Source organism: Rhea pennata, chromosome 4, assembly GCF_028389875.1.
Source record: "Rhea pennata isolate bPtePen1 chromosome 4, bPtePen1.pri, whole genome shotgun sequence".
Taxonomy (NCBI): domain Eukaryota; kingdom Metazoa; phylum Chordata; class Aves; order Rheiformes; family Rheidae; genus Rhea; species Rhea pennata.
This window is the reverse complement of record NC_084666.1, coordinates 16,476,583-16,497,087: the sequence shown is the minus strand read 5'-3', so window position 1 is coordinate 16,497,087 and position 20,505 is coordinate 16,476,583. Positions and strand designations below refer to the sequence as shown.

General features: G+C 37.1%; 2 protein-coding genes across 9 annotated transcripts in view; one reads left to right on the top strand and one right to left on the bottom strand.

Moving 5' to 3' along the window:
- The window catches only part of FBXL5 (F-box and leucine rich repeat protein 5), a 36,246-nt gene extending 25,103 nt beyond the window's left edge, over nucleotides 1-11,143 (top strand). For both annotated transcript variants that reach the window (XM_062575357.1, XM_062575358.1), the window contains exons 9-11: nucleotides 888-1,607; nucleotides 3,616-3,764; nucleotides 10,485-11,143. In XM_062575357.1, the coding sequence (XP_062431341.1) occupies nucleotides 888-1,607; nucleotides 3,616-3,764; nucleotides 10,485-10,561 (946 nt within the window). In that variant the 3' untranslated portion in view covers nucleotides 10,562-11,143. The remainder of the gene's footprint in view (nucleotides 1-887; nucleotides 1,608-3,615; nucleotides 3,765-10,484) is intronic.
- A 450-nt stretch (nucleotides 11,144-11,593) lies between these two features.
- LOC134140345 (complement C1q tumor necrosis factor-related protein 7) overlaps nucleotides 11,594-20,505 on the bottom strand; it is a 124,667-nt gene continuing 115,755 nt past the window's right edge. For 6 of the 7 annotated variants that reach the window (XM_062575347.1, XM_062575346.1, XM_062575348.1 and 3 more), the window contains 6 exons: nucleotides 20,042-20,155; nucleotides 18,023-18,157; nucleotides 15,706-15,828; nucleotides 15,031-15,089; nucleotides 14,350-14,527; nucleotides 11,594-13,345 (listed from right to left, as the gene is read on the bottom strand). In XM_062575347.1, the coding sequence (XP_062431331.1) occupies nucleotides 13,157-13,345; nucleotides 14,350-14,527; nucleotides 15,031-15,089; nucleotides 15,706-15,828; nucleotides 18,023-18,157; nucleotides 20,042-20,155 (798 nt within the window). In that variant the 3' untranslated portion in view covers nucleotides 11,594-13,156. Of the gene's footprint in view, nucleotides 13,346-14,349; nucleotides 14,528-15,030; nucleotides 15,090-15,705; nucleotides 15,829-17,244; nucleotides 17,523-18,022; nucleotides 18,158-20,041; nucleotides 20,156-20,505 lie in introns of those variants that run through there. The other variant, XM_062575353.1, reaches the window with a different exon arrangement.

Genomic DNA, 20,505 nt, shown 5'->3' with positions numbered 1-20,505 from the left:
TGATCTGTTGTAACTATAAGTAATCATTTATGGAAAATATGAATGTTAATTATGGATAAGCAAAGGTCACTTAAATCAGCTATATGTATTTTTTATAGCTAATAATGTAACACCTAGTGTAAATCAAGTTTCTGTTTAATCTAGGAAAGTTAAAGCTGAAAGAGTTGAGTTTTTGTTAGTTTGGAGAAGAAAACTTACTTTCATAGCAATCTGTAATCCTAATCACTTTTATAGAATAATTAATACTGTACACAGAATGTGTTTCAGGAATCCAGCTATTCTCTCTGAAAGAAATGGGAAGTGGGAGCAGGATGTATTACTTAAGTACAGTAATATTTCAATATGTATAAACAGTGAAGCTTGAGAAATTCGAATAGTTGGCATTATAACTTAAAATGCTTTGAGTATTAAATCTTTAACGCTTCTTTTTGTGAAATTTGCTAGCTTGATAAGTTCCTTTTTTTCAGCCTTTTTCAGATTAATAGTATGATTTCTAGTGATTTAGGATTTTTGTAACCACGGTATATACAGCAGGAATTGGTTTTTGAACTATTGTCTCAAGTGTATTTAGCGCTTGCAGTCTGATTTTTAAAAAATATTCAGTAGGTGGTAAATTTGGACTTTCAAGTCTCAGTGTAGATAAAAAAAAAATACAGGATGTTACTGATTTGTGGTTCACATCACACTTCTGTAGACAGTTTCTCTAGGCTTATATACAGCACTTTGCGGTATCAAATCTCACTTGTAAGCCCAGGGATCTTTTCTTTAAATGTTCTGTGAATTAATGTAAGTATATGTTTTCCTTATGAAATGTTCTTCTGTATATTTAGCCTTACCATCTATTTTTGAGCAAAAATGTAAAAAGCCACTTTTCTCCTTGATTTCAGTTGGTCTTCGGTTGGTTGTTGTCAAAATCTTCGCCACCTTGATCTGTCTGGCTGTGAAAAAATCACAGATGTGGCAATAGAGAGGATTTCCAGAGCTTTGGGTATCATATCAACACACCATAACAAAGGCATTCTGAAAAGCTGCAGAAACAGGAATGCCAAGACTTTATGGAAAAATAAAGATGTTACTCTTCAGTCCAACAAGAAGTATAGTTGTTTGCACGAGATCAACAATGAGAATCTCATTGAGGGAGGAGGTAGTGAGCATCATTGGACTAAACCTGATGGCTCAGACGGTTTCAACTCTGCTTACGTATGGATGCTAGATGTAGATGACTTAGCTGACATCGAAGATGCTGCAGAGTGGAGACACAGAAATGTTGAAGGATTTTGTCTTGTGGAACCAACAGCCAATTTTAGTTGTTCTGCGTCTTGCTACAGCAGGGATATTTATGGATTAAGGACTAGAGGGTGGCAGCAGCACTGTGCTTCTACTGACTTGATTTACTGCGGTCACTCGTTTTGTTGTGCTGGGACAGCACTAAGAACTATTCGAGCACTTCCTGAGTCCTCTGCACTGTGTAAAAAAACAAGGACTAAACAGTCAGAGAAAAAAGACTTGGCATACTCTGGGAGTGAAAAATCGGGTGAAGAGACTGCACGAGTTCTTCAGTTTCTCAGTCTGTCTGGATGTTACCAGGTCACAGATCGTGCTCTCAGGTGAGAAGACGTTTTTTGAGCTATTTTGCTGCAGTATAGTCTTTTCTAATTGTATTTGTTACAATTGACTCATCCTGGGGTGAATCTACCTAATTTTCTTTGGAAAAGGAAATTCATTCTTACTGAGAAAATCTGGTAAGTTTTAAGTGATCTTGGTGTCTTAAAATATTTGTAGTACCAGACTTGAAATTTTTCTCCAGCTTTTCCTTTGAATGAGAGGATTTTTTTTTTTTTTAATCCTATTAGAAGCATCCTCTGAAATCAAATGTTTTTGTGGATTTATCATTCTAGGCAACATTTGTTCTTTTGGATTCGATCTTTAGTGATTTTGTGTTAGCACGTTACTCAGTGTTGGTTCACTGACTTTTCATTATGCCTGCCAAACTTATGAATTCTCTTGAAACTTTATTAAACTGGAGTAACATCTGATTTAACTTGTCCAGATAATTATATATGCATGTAAAAAATACATTGAATGTGAGTTTATATAATGTACAAGGAGGAAAAGATACTTGAAGCTGGAATGAGCAATGAGAGTGAGCTTCAGAGAGTTGTATAAAGTTTTTATCTGTGATAATATTTACCATTGGTATTTTATATTGTGCTGAAAAAGTATAGTTAGTGTTCCATAATGAAAACAAGACAAAACTGAAATACTTGCAGTCACCTGCTGAGATGTGAGCATTTAGTACAAACTATAGTTTCTTGAAATTTGAAGACCTTGTGCCTACTTACATTGTATGTTGTATTCAACTGAGAGCATGAGGGACTGGTTCTACTTTTTCTGCTCTTCAAAGACTTTTACCTTCATTTAGCAAAGAATTTAGAAATAATAGTTGTTTGAATGCCTCTTTTAGCAGTTTGTCTGACACCTTTTTCTTTCTTTTGCTAACTACCATTGCTTGGAGTTAAGCTTCAGATGCTGTTGTTTATATTTGAGCTTGATGCTGTTCAGGGTTGGCCCTGCCTTTCTTTTTTTTTTTCTTTTTTTTTTTTTTTTTTTGTGGAAAGGTTTGGTAGTGGTGCAAGTTTGAGTGTGTTGAGAGTGTGTGCTGCAACGAAGGAGGTATGCTTGCATTTTCTTGCACTTATCTGAGTAGTGTGTGTACCTAAGGCAGAAGAGTGAAACCTCCTTATGGGAACATTTGCCAGTTCATTTCATTTAAACTGCTAACTGATAGCTGGCTTTGTGGTTAACAACTCTGCTTCCATCTGCTGACAGGAGAAAATTGTCTGTTGATGCTGTTAAGGCATTTTCAGTTTTATATCCTTACTTGATTCAGGTGGAGGAGCTTGTTTGTGATGGAACTTCTGTTAGTCATCCTGTGATCTCACTGGGGATCCTGCAGTCTAACTTGGAGTGACTGATCAAATTTAATGTATTCATGAGGTTTTTTCATTGGCAGCTGAAGTGTCTTACATTTGGAGGAAAAAGAAAGGAGTTCCATTTGAATGATATGGTGGTGTTTTAGCCAAGAAGGGCACCACTGGTAGAGATTTGTCAAACCTAGGAAAATATAGATTTGAATTCCAAAGAGGTTGAACCAAAGAAGTACAAGGCACACAAACTTTTAAGTGCAATGCACCAGACTTTGGGAAGGTCATCTGGACATTAGTTTTGTTCTCAGGATGGATTGAACAATGTTCCTCACCTTGGAGAATTCACCAAAAATGACTGGTATTTTGGGGGACAGTGTTACGCTAGTTCTTTGAAATGTTTGGTGGTCTTTGGAGTCATTCATAAGCAAGGTGATTTACCATTTAAGTCACTCCGTGTCAGAGGGAATTGGTAGTTTCAATAGAAACCAATTTTAGTCAGATGTGTCATGCAGTTTAGAGTGGCTTACCTCATGAGGTACAAAACTGCCAGATTTAAAGCTAAATACTTTTAGATACGTGTGGTTTTGTTAAAAGATGTTAATAAGCCAGTGGATCTGGTGGCATACTGGAACATTTGTCAGTCTAGAGCTGTGCAGGCTCTTAACCCCTTTCCCATATCTGTTAACAGGGTACTGACTCTGGGAGGAGGACTGCCGCATTTGGAACACCTTAACCTCTCGGGTTGTCTCACTGTAACCGGTGCAGGCCTGCAGGATTTAGTTTCTGCATGCCCTTCTCTAAACGACGAACACTTTTACTACTGTGACAACATTAACGGTAATGTCTTTTTGTAAAGATCTGAGGCTTTTGGGGGATTTATGTTTAATTTAAGAGCATTTTAAAAAACAAAGCACAGCAAACCTTTTTCTTGATCATGTAGCACTGAGTTCTATGGCCTAATTACGAAATGACAGCGGTAAAAATTTTCTCACTTTTTCTTAGTCTTCTGTACTTAATTAAATCTTCAGTACAGTTCTGTGGACAGATGAGTGTTATCTACAGAAGTATTTTTCATCCACATATCTATTATTTAGTTCAGTATAAGTAATATGGGCTAAAAAATAATTTCCATGTCATTGATGCATGCTTTCCATCTCTTCCCTGTAAATCATATAGTTGTATGTTTTGCTTTATGGTGATAACTTCAAGCAAAGAGACTTCATTACATTGGTACCAAAGTGATGATACTTGGGAAAAAAAAAAAAAAAACACACACACACCCTTCCTTTTTTTTTGCCATGCACAAAGCTCACATTGTTGTAGCTTTGGCAAGGATAAGATGCCATCAATCATATTGTAGGATAATTTTGTTCCTATCATGTGTCCATTTGTAATATTTATTTTCTTTTGTTGTTGCTTGACTCACTAACTTAGGGATGGGTCTAAGTTGGAGAAGGAGTCACATAAATAGATAAATACATAAAATACACTTACAGTGGAAGTCTTGTGGAATTTACAACACTGGAGTTAGGTCTATTATGCCAGACTGTAAGAATTTGTAGGATTACAGATGTGAACGATGCTCTAACTTGTATTCCATGTATGGATTGGAAACAGGTAAGTGCAGCAGACTGAGGGGAAAAGGAAGACAGTGAGTTCACAGGGTTATACAAGCTAATTGTTCGTGGTTCTGAATTAAACTTAAAATCATGTTTTCCATTAGTTCATGATGCTTAGCTCAATAATTTGCATCTATATTGAGATGCAACCACTTCGAGGCGTAGGAAGGCAGAGCTTTAGTACTACAAGAAAGGCTGTACTTATATCTGGTTATTAAATCTATTGAAATAGATAAAAGGTGATACTCTTTGGATTGCATCCTGACCTTAGAAGTGAAAACATTAAATTGTATTTTTCCATATTTTTTGCATATCTTTTTGCACATTTTTGATACTGATGTCTTTTTTTTTAATCTGAGACATTTTCCATTTTTTGTTAATTCCTTCTGTTCTATCCAGACTGCAGCTACTGAAAATGTCCTTGCATTTCAATTTTAAGGTTCCTTTTAAAATCTTTTGTTGACTCTCCTTTCTGCATTATATTGAATTTAAAGAAGTCTTCAATGACAAGTTTAAAAACGTTTTCCTTTTACATGTGGTTCCTTGCTATTTCTCCTCTGTTTTCACTTCTGTCAGTAATACCAGTCTTGATGATCTGGTTTATCTTTGGCTGTTTCTGTATTTCTCCCTTATTCTTGTCACTAAATTGTAATAGATCTTAGTATTAGTTTACAAAGGTAGTATAACTTGTTAGAGTTTTGCACCACTTTAAGGCTTGTTGTTTCATAATATTCTCAAGAAGTTAGTGTTGTTTGTATTTAAACAGTGTTCTTCTTTTGAATAACTCTGTAAAGTTGTTCTGATTCTCTTCCTGTTTCTTTCTTTCCATTGATTATCTATTGTAAGCTTTAAGACTGTTCTATAAAGCATCCTGGATGCCTTTGGATGACTAGTTTCTGCTGATAAATGAGCAAGAGAAAATGTAATAGTCTGATTTGTCACTGATGTGAGAAACGGTAGCATCTCTCTCCCTTTTTTTTTTGTTTTTGTTTTGAAGATGGACATCTTCAAAAAGACATCTTAGCAAAATTCTGAAATGGGATACTACTTTTTTTTTTTTAAATTGAATCCTCTGCAGTTTTATCTGAATATTATTTTCATTTTTTCACTCAGACTTCATTGTGATAGCATTACAGTGTTAAACTAATGCCTTATTCCACCCTGTGGGCCGCAGGATTTCTGTGACAGTTTACTATTTCTATATCCCTTAATATTTCTAAAGTAACTTTAGGGAAAGTAATGGCTGTTTCATTAAAATCATTCCATTTTTGAAGCAGTTTACATTTCTTTAAATGTGTATAGATTGCATTAAGTGCTGTTCAAAGATTACTGATCTATAAGCATGTAGCGAATAATTTCATGATTTTCTTTGCCTACCAGCTTATCAGGGATTGTTTGCGGGGAAGGAGATATATTCTGGGATCATGCTGGAAAAACGTCAGTCTTGCAGAACAAAAAATTGGAACCAGCAGCATGGAATTTAGCCATCCTTGAATGGTTAAGATACAACTTTGTCGTCTGACACACAAGGGCTTTACTTTCACCTGCAGCCTATTTTCAGATCTTATCCATAAATATTGAGTCTGATGCAGGGGGCCCCTGCTCACAAGTCTGTTGGATGCTCTTTATGGAGGGCTTGCTGGACTTGCTTGGTAGGCATGTTCAGTGTTGCAGTGCTCTTCACCACTCGTTTGCACTGCTTTCCTGACACCAGTGTTAGTGTTTTTGTTGCTGCTTGGTAGGCCAACCCAAGAGCTGAAGCAACTGAAACTAGCGGCCAAGGGTAGCAGCAACCAGTTTTGCCTGGCACAGTGACTTTTTCACCATGCTTTTCTCAATGCTCTTGGTGTGAGTGGTTGTGTTTTCTTGGTGAAATGCTTAACCTCTTTCTAGAAAATTTTGACGAAATTTTGTTTGGCTAGTACATGTAAAAAAAAATGAAGTCATCAAATGAATAAGTAGACCTGTCATCTTTGGGTCGAGGCATCTGAGTAATCAGATGTATATCATTATAAAGAGCATTACAGTAATCTAGTTTGGAAGTAACCAGTAATAAATCTCGACTATGGCAGGTTAAATAAGAGTCTTAAAATATAAAATAGAGGTTAACATTGATTCTCTATGTAAACCAATGCAGAACTCATTGTTTTTTAGTTTAGACACTTAATCGATGTATTGGTGCCAGCAGCAGGGTCATCACAGAGTCAGTAGAAAGAGAAGAACCCCTGTAGAAGTGATTCAGCTCCGTTGTAAGATCCACACTATCCTATGGCTATTAGCCCATGTATATAGAGTCAGAAGAATCAGAAGAGAGTATTTTTGGCAGGATTAAAGAGGCTATTTGAGCTTAAACAGAGATAGTTTGAAAACAATGGCCAGTCCAAATGAAGTCAGTAGCAACGAGGGTATGTGTCTGTGAAAACAGGAATTAGGAAGCCGAAGAGGTGTAGCAAAGCTACATCTATTAAAGCTGTAGAAACAAAGCCAGTCTTAATTAGTTTCCAAAATGAAAGGCAATCGAATTCTGCTGTGTATATCAAACATAAAAAGAAAAGCTGTAGAAGGACTAGAATAATACAGAGGAGATAAATGACCTTCTTCAGAAACTACAGTGGAGAAGATACATTGACATGTTAAAATGTAAGAATGAAATGACTGTGCTGTTATTTTTTGCTAAAAGGGTATTTTATAAGAAACAACTTCAAATACTCAGACCTACACTCTGTTTTAAATTACTGGTAATAGTAAACTTGAGGTAACTCTCCAAACCTGATGGACTAGATAGGTGACATGTTATCATCTGACTTACGTGACCCAGATGCAATAATCTGAGGGTTCTGCAGGAACTTGGATGTGGAATTGCAGAACTGTTGGCCAAGGTGTGCAACCTGTCATTACAAATGACACAGTGCCAGAGGACTGGCAGACTGCCAGCATAGCTTCCAGATACAAAGAAGAGTGTACAGTGGAGTCTGTACATCTTGGGGGGGGATCTTGGGGGCTACAGACCTGTAGGTCTAATGTCCATCCCTGGTAATATTTGACAGTTTGTATCAAAGAATAAGGTCACTAAGCATATCAATAAACATGATGTGTTGGGAAAGAGGCTTCTGTAAGAGGGCGTACTGCCTTGCTTAACCTGCTGGAGTTCTGTAAGGATGTCGGTAAGCACTGGGAGGAAAGGAGATCTTCTAGACACAAAAAATTTGGGTTTTCAGAAAGCCTTTTACAGGGTACCTCACAGAGGGCTATCAAAGATCCTGAGTTGCTATAGGACTGGATTAAGTTTAAAAACTGACAGCTAACTGAAGGATAGGAGGAAAGGGTAGGGCCTAATGATCATTTTTCTGGATGGGCAGAAATCTGAGAGGGTATCCCTGGAGTTCTCTGCTGGGACCAGTTTTATTCAGTGTTTTCATTGATGACTTGGAGTAAGAAATGTACAGAGAAACTTCCAGGTCTTTGAACGGTACTAAGCTACTTCCAGTAATGATACTGGAGCCAAAGGCTTTTCATGAGCTTCAGTATAGGTACCGGTATGGTTATTTGTCTAGGGGAAAAAAAAATCGAAGTATGATTGTGTGAAACCAAATTAAAAGCTGACAGTTGCAGCTTGGAAACAGTGACTTTGGAGAGTTATCAGTGATAATTCTGAGATCTTTTCTGGTGCAGCGGCAGCCAGATAAGCCAAAAAAATGTTATACGTCATCAGGGTGCTGAGAAAACAATAGCAAGGGTTCCTGGGTTGTTACTTAAAAGCTTGACACACTTATATTTGGAGTGCTGCATGTGGTTTTGGTCTCCTTAACTTAAGGAGGAGTATATATAACGGAGTTACAGAAGCTGTGGAAGATGTCTACCAAAATGAGTTAGGAATGGCATAGCTGGCCGTCCTACAAGGAGGCCTTCAAACGCGCAATCTGAGAACAAGAAGGCTGAAAGGGAAATGACTAATGCTAACAAAACTGTGAGGACAGCAGATAGGTGAACACATGTCAGTAATTCACCAAACCCTACAGTGGTGGAACTAGAAGACAGTTGCTGAAACTAGTAGGAGATTGGTTTAAAGCAGATACACAACGTAGTGAACTTCTGGAACTTGTTCCCTGAGAACCTGTGGAAGCAGTTAGTATCAGCAAGTTTAAAAGGGATTAAACAAATTCATGCACAACAGAGCCATAAAAAATACTGAAGGGGAATTGGTGTATCCTTTAACATCCCTGCTACAACAATTAAGGATGCTGGTAGGGGGTGGGGAATGTAAGAGGCTGACAGGCTTATGCACTCTCCCCAGACAGCATTTTCCACCGCCAGCATAGAAGATACGGTACTGGGTTAGCTGGCCCATCAGTCGCACCTAGTAGGGCAGTTCCTATGTTTCTGTTACCTTCATGAGGAAAAACAGTCTTAAGCCATTCAAGAAAGGATTATTAAGTATACCAGATTACCCCCCCCCTTGGGTTGTTGTGGTTCTGCACGTTTTGTCAACAAGCATTATTACTGGAAGTGTAACAGTCACTTAAAAATTACTGATGTGCTGCTCAACTGTTGCAAGGATGAGGAAAGTCAGCTATGACTATGGAAAATACTGCTGCACAGAATATGCTCTGGTAAACCACCTATTCAGAATTGCCAAGTCTCCATTTTAGAGGATTTTTGAAGAAATTTTCAAACTCTAGCTTGTAAGTGACTTGGAGAGTCAAAATTTAGTTCAGCTCACTACAGCAGTTTGAAAAGGAAACCTGAGTTTATTGACAAATGAAAGTTTTAGTATATTTTGCATACTGTCCTGCATTTTAGCTTCAGGTTTGCTTATTCTGTCTCACACATCAAAAAAAATGGTTAACTTAATTATCTTGTAGAATATTGCTCCATTAATGTATGGTATGAAGCAAAAAGCTGATTTCCAGATACCAGACTCTTGGGAATTAATTGCATTATGACTTCCAACTTAAAGTTTGAGGGGAAAAAATAAGCTGTCCTGCTTGGAAATTGTGCTGCCCAGGTTCACTGCGTTGCTAGTCCTTTCTAAGTATATTAAAAACTTCACAAATATTCTTTATTTTTGTATCTTGGGGTATTTAAGGGGAAAAGATGGGATGTCTTGGTTAGTCCTTTACCACCTTGCTTTAGTTAAATTGGGAGTGTGATGTTGAATTAGTTTGAGTGACAGAATTAAGTCAACTTGAATTGAAATGTCTGTGTCTCCAAATCAGACATAAGGCTGCAGGAAATAAAAGTCTGTACTAATAAATTTGAGTTCCTATCTCATGATCACTTTGATTTTTCAAATTAAAGGGATAACTGTAAGCAAAGGTAAGTGGAGGTGGGTGGAATTACAATATTGGTTTATTCTGTCTGTGCTCACAACTCTTTTTTGAATGACTAATTTTTATATTTAGGGCTTTTGATAATTGCAGTGGTGATAAAGCTGTTTTTCTTTACAGTCTTTGAATTTCTAGTGAGAATACATGAAGTCTAGCCAACAAGGAAGTATTTCACAGAGAAAGCTTTTTCCAGACTAAAAACTGTCTCCACATTAACAGAAATAGTTTCAGAGATTGTTTGTTTTAGTAATGCCATAAAGTCATAATCTGAATTTGAAAAATGAAAATTAAGTATGCAGTGAAAATTTACCTCAATTCTGAAAGATACAGCTTTGAGCTACTTTTTTACACTTATGGATTTAGTGTTTCTTATCGTCATACATCTATTTTGAATACATTATTGTCATGAAACGAAAGCATTGGATTGGAAAACCTTTGAAAAACATGAAGCTTTTCTACTGTAATGGTCTTGTCAGTGTTTCAGATTTGCACAGTACTGAATGAAGAATTTTTTCTTTTTTAGAAGATTATGAATAACCAGGTTATGGGAATTCTGAATCTAAATAAATGGCCTATTTTCTTCTTTTCACATTTCTTCTGTTTTTGTGCAGGTCCTCATGCTGAAACCGCCAGTGGATGCCAGAATTTGCAGTGTGGTTTTCGGGCCTGCTGCCGCTCTGGCGAATGACCGCTGACTTCTGATCTTTCAGTCTACTTCATTTAGCTGAGCAGGCTTCCTTTCATGCACTTTACTTACAGTTTGCATCTTGTGTTAACAATCCTTGGAGTGAGATTTGTTATACTAGCCTGGCCATCCCCACAGCATTAAAATCTTAATTATGAGTGTACTGTACAGTGTTGTAACAATCTCACAAAATCTCATTTGATTTGAAGGGTGTTGGGTTTTATTTTACTTAATTTGGGGAAGACAGGAAAACATTCAGATTTTTTTTTAATGCCACTTTTCTCCAAGTTTGGCACTTAAATCTACTTTACTGGATGATTTTGTGTTAAGTGAATGGGATTTTTTTTTAATCCACAATATAGAGCTCTGCAGATAATTCAAAATGTATTGTTTGCATTTGGGTAACAATTACACATCTTCAGAAGCCTTGTTTCTCCCCCTTTCCTCTAATCTTGAAGTTCTTCTTTATACTGCAAAATTAGGGAAACTCCTACTTTCCTTTTGCATTTGGTTTTGTATTTGTGCTTGGAAAACATACTCAAATAAAACATTCCCATCAATAAAAAAAAGTTTTATGTAGTTGAATATATATGCTTTTAAGGTGTAATAGCCAGGTCTATAATGCCAGTAGGCTCTAGAGATCATTGTGGGGGCTGTGCATGGCGACTGCAGAGCCACAAGCCTTGCACTAGTTCTTTCCATGACTCTTGAGGTATGTTTGGAAACATTCCAAAGAAGTCAGTTTTCAATCATAGGAATAAATGTATAAAACAAAAGTTGAGGACGTACTTATTGCTGATTAACCAGCTTGGTTTTAATGTATAGAGTCACACTGCTGACAAACTTAAATTGGAATAAAAGTTTAAAACTAGTCTTCAGTTAGCTATAAAAAGTGTATTTCATGAGCTTCTTGATCCTCCCTACAACTATGAATGGTTGCAGAGAAGTACATCCTCTGTATTCATCCATCCATATTCTCTTTCTACATACTTACTCAAAATATGGTATTTAAATAATGCATCAATCCAGGCAAAATGAATTAAAGTTGCTTTCCTTTATTTATGTCACATTTTAAATATGGGCTTGGAAAGATAGGGATATGCAAATGTCAGGTAAAATTCTAAAGGTATCGCTGCAACCTGCTCCTGCTGCCTGGGTGTGTGCTGTCCACATCTGTGCTGCTGACTTTTTGCATTGGTTGAGTAATTCACTTCCTGTCCCTTCTTTGAATTTTCCTTTGTATTCAGAGTAAAAATTAGAGGAGGAAAACCTTACCTTTCCTTAAATGTACTTCAGATGCTTTCAATGAAAAGCTGTTCTTTGCCACCACTGTAATTACATAGTACAGGGTATGACTCAGTGGACTGACTTACTCTGTGTAATGGACAGAGTAATTTGTTTTAGGATGTCCTTGTCCAACTTGATGCATGTTCCATGTTACGATGAATTTCCAGATTCCAAGTGATGTATCTGCTTTTTTTTGGGAATGGTTAATTCACAGAAATGACAACTATACATTTTCCCCATCACTGATTTAAGTGGACCCCTTCTTTGAACAGTGGAGTTGAATGAAACCTGTGCTAGGAAGAGAGGTGAGTGATAGCAGGTGGGTGGTATGGGGAGGAGCCTGTTGCAAGAGGACAGTGACCCATGTTATGCTGGAAACTGTAATGGCCCCTTATTTACGTGCATGGTTGTAGGCTGGTTTTCTCCCAGGCAGAGAGAACTGGCAGCCTTTGCAGAAGGCAGACAGTTTCCATCCACCCTGCCCTAAATTTCTCAGTGCTTGGTACTCATCAGAATGTATCATCTTCCCCAAGTTCAGCTCACCATCACTGTTTAGTTTAAATAGCAAAGCAACTTAAAGCAGAAAGTATGTATGTATACATGATTAAGTAAGTTATCATCACCATCACTACTTTTTTTTTTTTTTTTTTTTTTTTTTTTAAGTAAACCACTTTATGATAATCCCTTATGGTAATTTGCACCTAAAGATTTCGCATTCCACATTAAACAAATGAGAGTGTTTTCACTTAGATTTTAATAGAAGTATTTTATTATAAACTTCAGAAAATGTCATCTTACTACCTCTATATGGTGCTGCTATTAGACAGCCACTGAGTATAAAACAGCAGAAGACAGACCTTCCTTAAAAAAATGGAAGTCTGATCTTACGGATGGCTCTTTGGTGCATGAAGCGTAGTCATGAGTAAATAGTCCTGGCCTTTCCTTAAGCATTCAGTAATTATCTGTATTATAGCTGAATGATAGTGTCTTTTAAAGAGAAGAAGGTCCGTAGATACAGTCACCTACATGGAATAGCTAAAAAAATTCGATCTTCAAGGCATTATTCCAGGAATAAAGTTTCACCTGAAAAATGAGGCAGCCAATTTCTACTACCTTGCTCTGCAATGTTACTCTAACAACTGACACTATGTGTTACTATATGTGAGCATGTAATGCTTTTTAGAATGTGATGCCCCACATTCTCACTAGATTTTGAAGTATAGGGTGTAACTCAAATCAGTAGTGTGAGAAACTTGTTGTATTTACCCCTACACACGCCAGTTTCCTGAGAGGTACTCTGACTAGTCTATACTACCGATTTCGTACAAGTGAAGCAACGTAAATCCAGACAGAGAGAACATTTTGGGGATAAGCATGAACATACACAGCTAGAGCAAATTCAACATTTGAAACATCAATAGTATGAACTCCAGTGCTGTGCACAGCTTCTACTAAAGGCCCAACTTCAGAGAATGGCATATGAATAGGAAATCCAGAGACCTAGGACAAAGAGAAAAAAGGAAAAAAAAATAAAAACACATGAAGCAGTAATAAAAGGTAAAGTCACCTGAACAAATAAATCATTTTAAATTCTGTTTCACTGTCATCTAAGTTTCTTTCCTATTGCTGCTCTGTGGAGATGCAGGAAAAAAAGAGTCCCTATTTAAATACCCCTTTAGATACTCTGCCATTTTTATTCTTCAGTATGGGTAAATTTCAAAGGGAAGACGATTCCACTAGAATAAAGCTGTATTACTGAACACACACAGCATAGCTTTGCTTCTTTTCTGCCCCTTAACTGGTTGCAGTTTATTGTGTTCCTATACCTATCTGCACTGTCTGAGGTGGCAGGCATTTGCCTATAATACATTGTGGGTCCAGCAGGAACTGAAACCTGAACTTGTTTTCAAAATTACTATAGTAGTGTACAGTATTGTCACCACTTGAATTTTACAGAGCAGATGTACCTAACCTTTAGAACAGCCCAGAGGAAGAACACATGGTATAGTCATAGCTCTAGTGAATACTTCTTCCCACTAATTTAAAGGGGGGGGAAGCTGTTCAACTGTGGGGTGAAGCTAAGTGCATTGCTATGTTGGCTTATGCACCTGGAGTAGTGCACCTGTGTGCCGCACTGCTCAGCACCAGTGCAACGTGCTTACTGACTGGGCTTGAGAGGAAATGCATCAATCAACCCATAAGCTTCCTGTGTTAGAAAACTGTACTTGTATCATCCTTACGTTCAGCAGAAAGTTTCTCTCCAACATTTTTGAACAAAATAGAATGGAGCATCACTGCTTCACCTTCTGATCCTAATACTGATTGATGTTTAGTATATGGGCACTCAAGACTTCTGGTAGTAGAGGAATGAACTGCCTATAACATGGTTCTATACCATGGTGTAATGATATTAAAAGCAAGTATGAGTGATTTAGGCCCCTTGGGTCTGCTATTTTCATGTACTAGTTTCACAGCACAGGTCACGTATAGTTTCACAACTGTACCCTGTAATCTCCTAGCTGTTTTTGCAATTCTGCCTGATGGTCATCTTCTACATCTTTGCCTTGGTTCTGTTCCAGCAGAGGCAGAAAGTGACGTAGGGTAGAGGTACAGTATCTGTTCCAACGAGTTAGATGCCTTGGTCTCCATTCCATAATCTTTTCTTTCAATATTTTTTCAATTCTGCAATAAAATGCACCTATTATTACAATACTAGTATTTACTAGTCTGCTGAAATGATCTCTGTTGACCCACTTACTTACTACAGATTATGGGGAATACAAATGACCTCAGTTAAACTAACCAATGCATAAATATGCAGAAAAGCAATGCCAGCGTAGCTGTATAATAAGCTGTGTCCACATGTTTAGCACAAGCAGGGGACTTCAGGGGTTTACACCAATTTTTAGTCTATTCCCTCTTTCCTTTCTGCCCCTAATGCACCTTGGCTTATTAGGAAATTCTACAAGCCTTGTTCTTTTCCTTCTGGCAACCTGCATTAAAGAACATGAAAAAAGACCCTGCAAACTAGCGTTTCTGATTTAGGCCACTGTTAGTTCCTAGCACTCAAAGCAGATTCTTAGGACCTTGGTGTGAGTATGCTTGAGGAATATAACAAGGTACTCCACTTTTAGTGATCAAACTTTTGTTAATTTTGACAGTATTTGATTTAGAGGTAGAATTACCTGCCCTGTAGTTCCACCACAGCTGCCTTGTCTGAAGGGTGATAAATTAATTCTTCAGGCTAGTAATATATAAAAGACATTTAAATATTAAAAAGTACAATCTCTTCTAGTTGTACAACAATATAACTTCAGGAGTTATTGCCTTCATAGTACATAAATGAGTTCACAATTATGCCAAAACAACCAATTAGTAAATGAACCAAACTAAAAACATTAGGAGCTAATGTACATAACTTTTTTTGCAGTAAGCTCAATAGCTTTTTTTATAATTTGATTAATGGTAAAGAAATTTATGCTTGTTTGCAAAGGAGGTGTACGAATTGAAATGATGCTTTCATAACTGACAAAGGCTACAGTATAGTTCTGTTAAAGATTTGTCCCAGTATGCTGCTGTCCTCAGATCTTATACGGACATTTTGAGGACAACAGATGCACATTCATTTCGTGTAAATACTTCACAATATTTCTGCTTTCATTCTTTAACAAGTGCCTGGCAATTTTTTGTAAAACATTTTGTAAAATATACTTCATATATTAAGTGTATTTACTTCATATATTAAGTGTATTTACTATGTATTAATCACAGAGATCCAAAGAACTTAGTCTCTTTTCTCTATATCAAGTCTGTGATCTTCCATTCCCCTCAAATTAAGTTGGTAATAGATACATTAATACCTGAACACTGCAGAGGCCAGGGTATGGTAAGCTTCTTGAAAAGAAAGACTTCCATAGCTTTGGTTTGCTGATATCAAAATTTATCCTTACTGGAGAATCATGCTCTTGAATATTAAACCAGATCTAAAAGAAAGTATAGCAAATAATCACAACTATGGAACACATTCTACATACACAGAAATAAAATACTGTATAGTCTTGATTTGCTGTTCCAATCACTAGTATGAGTTCATATGAAACAAGACAACTATGCATAGTCACAGCAGACAGGCAACTTTGGCACTCGCACAAAGAGGACAGTGCTGGTCTATCCGGCCTTGTGCACCTGAGCATGGATCCAGAGAGAGGACTGCTGGAGCAGGAACTGCTTTGTGCAGTTGGTGTCTCTTTTCTGCTGAATACCTGTTTTCCTCAGTGCTGCTTTTTCAACACTTGATCTACAGTGCGCCACCAGTTTTTCTTCTCTCAGCAACTTTTGCCTTTACCATCACTTTTGCATGACATGAGGTTACTGTATATTCCTGTGGAGTTATTTCTGCTGTCCTGAGCCATATTTTTGCTCCTTTGGATTACTACACAACAGTCTTTTCTGAATTCTGATGAAATTCTTGCCACAGCTCAGCCCAGTGCAACTGTGATGCGACTCCTGGCAGACTGCTGCATGCTGCAATACTGCTATTACAAATTTATGATGCAAAATGCACACAGTGCAAACATATACACCTCTTATTAATATTTTATTATCAAGGAGAACTCATGCCTTGCACTCTACTTCTTTGTGGTCTGTGTTTGATCCGAGTCTAAATTAAGCACACACTGTTGACTTCTTGTTCAAAACAGCCTTTAAATAACTCCTACTACGGAATCAAAATATATGGACAATTCACACATAATCTTTTGTAAATGCTGGTTCTGGATATGGCACAGTATAGCGTAAGGGTTTTTTCCTTGTTGAATACAAACTTGTATTTCTCTGCTGACTGCATGCCTCATTGTGGTCGCTTGTAGATTGGAGTTGCTTACCTTGAAAATTTTTGTAAAGCTCTATAGTTCCAGACTAGATGATTACGACTTCAGTGTGTTAAAGGCTTTAGCTGTTTCTTCCAACAGTTATAATTAACTTAGATTTTTCTTAACAGTACAGGTTTAGTACCACTTTAAACAAAGAACTCAACCAATCCCCAGAACACTTTCACTGAAGGATAACTGACACTTTTTAAATAAATACGCTTTAGCATATTAAATTATCCTCTAAAGTCATCATTTTTTGTTTAGAATAAAAACAGAGGAGATAAAAACAACACATATTTGTAATGCACAACACTTCAAAGACCTTCTCCTGGTATGCTTTCAATACTGGATATAAAAACAAATGTATACTATGTGTGAGATGGATCCCTGTGTCATCCCTATTGTCTCCTTATAGTGGTCTCCCCAAAAATTGACTGGCAGGCTGTTAAAGTCAGTATTTAATTCTTCTTCCTCTTTCCCTCCCCCCCCCCAAATAAAACTTAATTTTGTTTTTTAACTTACATTTTGTTTCCCCAGTTTCAGACTTTCACATCTCTCTTCCTGGCTACTGTATCCTCACTTGTGTCTTTGGAAGCTGTGAGTCTTCACTTCCAGCCAGTGCAGGGAATTATACTGGCACCAAACTGTCCAAGTGCCTCAAAAAACAAGTTCAGCTCTGCCTCATTCCTGTAGCAATCTTGTAGTGATCCTTTGGATCACATCCTGCCCCAAGCTCAGCAGTTCATACTTCTCTCCCCTCTCTCCCACAGCCTTCTTTCAGAGGGTTCTTACTTGAGCCAGCCACACTAGAAATATTAATATACTGTGAATATTAACTTCCATCTTGGTAGTGCCAGATAAGTGTTTTGCCTGCATTTGCATACTGGGCCATTCAAGACTGTGCCCACCATTACGTATGCCATTCAAGTGACCTTTCCAACATGCTTCACTTTCTTCAGGTACATTTTGTATGCAAAATATTAGTTTGGCTGAGTTACTGACAGAAAGTGGTAAACTGAACATACTCCTGGCCATACAAGTTGCGAAGTAAAAACATGCTACTTCAATAAACTTATGAAGTTTATTCGTAAGTTCAATAAAATTATGTAAAAGTGTTATGACCTGCCTTTCATATCTTAACTACTTATCTAACTTCGGGTGGCTGAAAAACCTAGTTAAAAATCAGATAAAATCACTAATGTCATGACTTGACACAGATGTAGTTACATTAATGCACACAGGAGATTAGGAAAAACAGTTTCAACTCTTGTGTGTATAGAAACATGAAAAGACCAGAAGCTCTTACGTTATCACAGCTGATCAGGCAGTACACATTTTGTAAAGGGCAGAAAGTATCAAACTGCCCATAAAAACATCCAGTACTGGGATTCCAAATTACGTATTGATTTTGCTCCAAAGTTAATACATATGCAGTTGCTCCCTAGGAAGAAAAAGCAAGAGAAAGATGTTTTAAAACTGGCTCCCAAGATAGTATGCTTTGTACTGTTTTGAATATTCAATTTCTACTATTGAGTTTAACAATGTATTTCCTTTGCAAACTGGTTGGAGGAATTTACAGATTACTACATTTCAACCAACTTGACTAACACTCACAGAATATTAAGTGCTCTGTCTCCTCTATGTGACAGAGAAATGCTTAAAGTACACAGCCCCAAGCCATTCTTAAAAAATAAATTTTACAAGTTGTCTTAGTTCAGCTAAGAATTGATGTGAAATTCCATATATATGAATGCTCAAAATGTATGTGAAAACAGAGCAGAGGATAATATTTTTTTTGTCAGCAGTCACTATACAAGTGCTAATTTGAGTCAAACTAAGCTTGCTTTTATATATATATATATATATATATATATGTGTGTGTGTGTGTGTGTGTGTATACATATACACACACACACACACGGTATTATATAATAAATAATCACTCTTTTCAGGAGACTCCTTCATTCCTTTAGCAGAGAAAGCAGTTCTATGTTACGAAAATACAATTAAACACAACACTTTTATTAAAATAGATCATGTTGTTCATTTCTTTTGTAAAGGTAAATTTAGGTATGTCTCATCTCTGTACAAAAATATGAAAGATTAAAAACTTTTGTCTACATGTAAGAATTGCTCAGTACCTACCCAATTAGTAAGATAACTCTCTGGCAAGCTGCATGTCATACATGCATGTTATCTGTCCTTCCCCTCTCCTACCCTCCTGGAATTTGGTACATCCCATAGTAGGCTTGAGGGACTGGTCTGCAATTCTCAGCATGGCTTTCTGGCTCTTCCTCACCTTGAAATACCTAGAATAATCCCTCCCCTCCTTGCAGCATGCATAAACTAAATGCTTTATTAAGGACTACCATCAACATCATATCTGGACAAGAAGGAATGTAACTTAGGACCCGTTCCTGATGCTGCAGTATCTGAGAATGTGCTAAAGCAACAAGTTTAACAAAGATTTTTTTCCCAAAACTCTGTTTTGGAAACTCCAAAACTTTCACAAGTGTTTTGTAATTTGAGATATCAGTGACGGAAATTAACATTATGAACAGTCTTACCACGTCTTTCAAAAGAGCGGTATTGGCTACGTGACATCTCAGTGTTTCACTGAGAAAAATGCATCTCTTAATGGGCAGAAGAACCTCAGTGTCTTACTTCTTAGCCATTCTCAGCCAGACTGCTGCCAGAGTGGCCTCACAGCATAAACAAGGTATAGCGTAACACACACATAACTTAAACATAACTTAAGTCACATAATCTGTAGTAAAACTGCCTAATCTACCTATATCACAGAAGACAGATGAAGATTGACCATCTGAGCCTTAAAAAAAAAAAAAAAAAAAAAAAAAAAAAAAATCTATTTCCCCTAACTGAACAGCTCTTGACTCTTGCTGCAGCTTTCCTATCAGCTGGATGGATGCAAGCATTTAACTCCCACCCTGTCACCTTCCCTTTACCCAGTCCCAACCCTACTCCGTCACAGACTGTGTCTTCATGACTGAGACGCCTCGAACACTCTTCACTGCCTTTGTCCTCAACAAATCATTTACACTAGCCAAAGTAAAAAGAAGGTTTACAGATGCTTGATACTGTACTATGAGGACCAGAGCTGCTACCACATTCAGAGTGGAAGCAAAACAAACTATACTTATACTCAGATATGTTTTCATTCTGTTTTTTCATTTTCTAGCAAACAGATGTTTAGATTACTTCCTGGAAGAACATGCCAACATGAGACAATTCTATCCCTTGGCAGGACCCGAAGATTTCAGAGAATAAAAATTAACATTCAGACCAAATGAAAATATCCTCTTACCTCTGGAATAGCATTTCCAATTATAAGCCAGGCCTTTTTCCCCATACCAAGAAAATAATTACACAAGAGCACAGCATGTTCTTCCTCGTCTCCCGACAGAAGATCAAGAAATTGCTAATTGAGATACAAAAAAATGTCTTGCTATGTAGTTATCAGTTCTGTCTTCTACTTACAAAATTTAATACTCTTTCCTAATACTTCTGAAGCAAAACAGGTCTTTTGTCTTCTGACTTACTCTAAACTTTGCAGAAAAGTATTGAAAAGGTAAAAACATCACCTATGATTAACTTATTACCTGCTGTCATTCTATAGATGTCAAGATTTACTTTTAAGACGGAGAATGCTAAATCTCCCATTACTGCCGACATTAAATGCAGTGTTTTTTTCCACAGTTCTTTGGAAATGCAATGATCCACTTTAAGTCTAGTTTTAAAGCCTCCATCATTAGTCAGCATCCTCTTACC